Consider the following 2,866-nt stretch of genomic DNA (forward strand, 5'->3'; position numbering starts at 1 on the left):
CAGTCTTGTTCTCTTTGAGTCTATGTTTAAGCACCATCAATGGCAATGTCAGTAAAACACATTCAGTACTTGGAGGTCTTATTCTTTCTCTTATGTAGTCATACTGTATTTCACGAGATAGAACACAAAAAAATCTCCAGAATGGGCAGTAGAAATATTTCTGTGGGTAAATTGGCTTAAAGGAAAAAATTCAGTTAACTTAAACCACTTATTTGGCAAATTCATGAATGTGGCTCATGGGCTATTGTGATTGAAATTTAATTTAACTTAACCTCAAAAAACATCAATGGTCTCTTACTTCTTTGTGAAAAATACAATGCGCTTTACTGTGTCTTTGAAGGCATCTTTCACTTGTTTGTTTCGAAGTGTATAAATGAACGGATTAAGCAAAGGGGCCACTGAAGTAGTGAGCACAGACACTACTTTATTAATCGCTACTCCTTCCTTTGCTGAAGGTTTGATGTAGATGAAGATACAGCTGCCATAAGTGATGGAAACCACAATCATATGGGAAGAGCAGGTGGAAAAGGCCTTTTTCTTCTGTTGGGCAGAAGGGAATCTTAGAATGGTCTTAATGATGTAGGTATAGGAGAGGACCACACACACTAAGGTAACAATGAGTGTCAGCATGGCAAAACTCAAAACAATTCTCTCTATTAACACTGTGTCTGAGCAGGTTATCTGTAAAATAGGAGATGCATCACAGCCAAAATGATCAATCACATTGGAGTCACAGAATTCCAGCTGGAGGCCCATGCCAAGAGGTGGGAGGATGATTAACAGGCTTGCAAACCAACAGCCAAGAACAAGGGTAGTGCAGACTCTGCTGTTCATGATGGTTGTGTAATGTAGGGGCTTACAAATGGCCACATAGCGATCATAGGACATGGCGGCAAGGAGAAAAAATTCTGTTGCTCCAAAGAGGACAACAAAAAATAATTGGGTGGCACAAGCATTATAGGTAATGGTATTATCTCCAGTTGTCATAGTATACAGGAATCTGGGAATACAGACAGTGGTGAATGAGACTTCTAAGAAAGAGAAATTTCAGAGGAGAAAATACATGGGGGTTTTAAGATGGGATTCCAAAAGTGTGAGGGTGATAATGATGAGGTTTCCGGTCACACTCAACATGTAGGTGAGAAACAAAAATACAAAAAGCAGAACTTGTATTTTGGGGTCATCTGTCAATCCCAGCAGGATAAATGTTGTTACCGCTGTATGATTTCTCATCACTGCCTTGCACCAGGTCAAGAGGGATTCTATCTGGAGAGAGAAGTGTCATAAGAAGCTAGTATTAGAAACTGCAGGAAAAATCCTGGCAAGCCTGCTCACATGCACTTTTCTTCTTTTACTTAATTTCATTTGTTAACACAGAGACATCTATAGGAAATATCTAGTATGGATCTTGTGCTTATAACTCTCTAACTAGAAAGCATATTTACAGAAGTGTTAAAAAGAAAACAAAACAAAATGTAAATCCTATGTCTGGTTTGCAGTTTTTCAGCAATATTGCCTTGTGGTACAGATTTTACTTGTCCTTATCCTGGAGACAGTTGTGTCAGTTTTTGACCACCCTGCCCCACCATCCTTATTTTCTTTTGTTTTTCCACACCGTACTGAAATGGTCCATTTTCAAAATTAAGAAGGATCTGTTAATTAGTATTTTTGGTATGTTTTAAAATTAAAACTTAAATTTTTCAGAGCACTCAAAGGATCAAAGCAAAATGAGGGGAAGGTACAGAGATATCCCATATACCTCCTGTCTTTACAAATGCATAGCCTCCTGTGTTATCAACACCCCCCATCAGAGAGTTACTTTTGTTACAAATGATGAACATTCATTAACACATCAGAGTCCGTAATTTATTAAAAATTTTTTTTTATTTTTATTTTTTAATTAGAGAGAGAGCACAAGTAGGCAAAAAGGCAGGCGGGGCAGTGGGGGACGGTAACAGGCTCCCTGCTGAACAGAGAGCCTGACTCGGGGCTTGATCCCAGGACCCTGAGATCATGACCTGAGCCGAAGGCAGAGGCTTAACCCACTGAGCCACCCAGGCACCCCCAGAGTCCATAATTTATATCACGGTTCACTCTTGTACATTCTATGGGTTTGGACAGATGTTTAGCTAGTATTTTATATTGATCATCTTATGTAGTTATGTTGAATTTTTTTTTTTATTTATTTATTTTTTAATTTTTTATTTTTTATAAACATATATTTTTATCCCCAGGGGTACAGGTCTGTGAATCACCAGGTTTACACACTTCATAGCACTCACCAAATCACATACCCTCCCCAATGTCCATAATCCCACCCCCTTCTCCCAAACCCCCTCCCCCCGGCAACCCTCAGTTTGTTTCGTGAGATTAAGAGTCACTTATGGTTTGTCTCCCTCCCAATCCCATCTTGTTTTATTTATTCTTCTTCTACCCACTTAAGCCTCCATGTTGCATCACCACTTCCTCATATCAGGGAGATCATATGATAGTTGTCTTTCTCTGCTTGACTTATTTCGCTAAGCATGATACGCTCTAGTTCCATCCATGTTGTTGCAAATGGCAAGATTTCATTTCTTTTGATGGCTGCATAGTATTCCATTGTGTATATATACCACATCTTCTTGATCCATTCATCTGTTGATGGACATCTAGGTTCTTTCCATAGTTTGGCTATTGTGGACATTGCTGCTATAAACATTCGGGTGCATGTGTCCCTTTGGATCACTACATTTGTATCTTTAGGGTAAATACCCAATAGGGCAATTGCTGGGTCATAGGGCAGTTCTATTTTCAACATTTGAGGAACCTCCAGGCTGTTTTCCAGAGTGGCTGCACCAGCTTGCATTCCCTCCAACAGTGTAGG

General features: G+C 39.4%; 1 protein-coding gene across 1 annotated transcript; it reads right to left on the reverse strand.

The window, feature by feature from the left end:
- Window positions 1-294: 294 nt before the first annotated feature.
- LOC131837840 (olfactory receptor 6C2-like) lies at window positions 295-1,233 on the reverse strand. The gene is given in 1 exon segment (XM_059183505.1): window positions 295-1,233. A coding segment is annotated over 1 exon segment (939 nt).
- Between the last annotated feature and the right edge of the window lie 1,633 nt (window positions 1,234-2,866).

The sequence above is a fragment of the Mustela lutreola genome, chromosome 8, assembly GCF_030435805.1.
Source record: "Mustela lutreola isolate mMusLut2 chromosome 8, mMusLut2.pri, whole genome shotgun sequence".
Lineage (NCBI taxonomy): Eukaryota > Metazoa > Chordata > Mammalia > Carnivora > Mustelidae > Mustela > Mustela lutreola.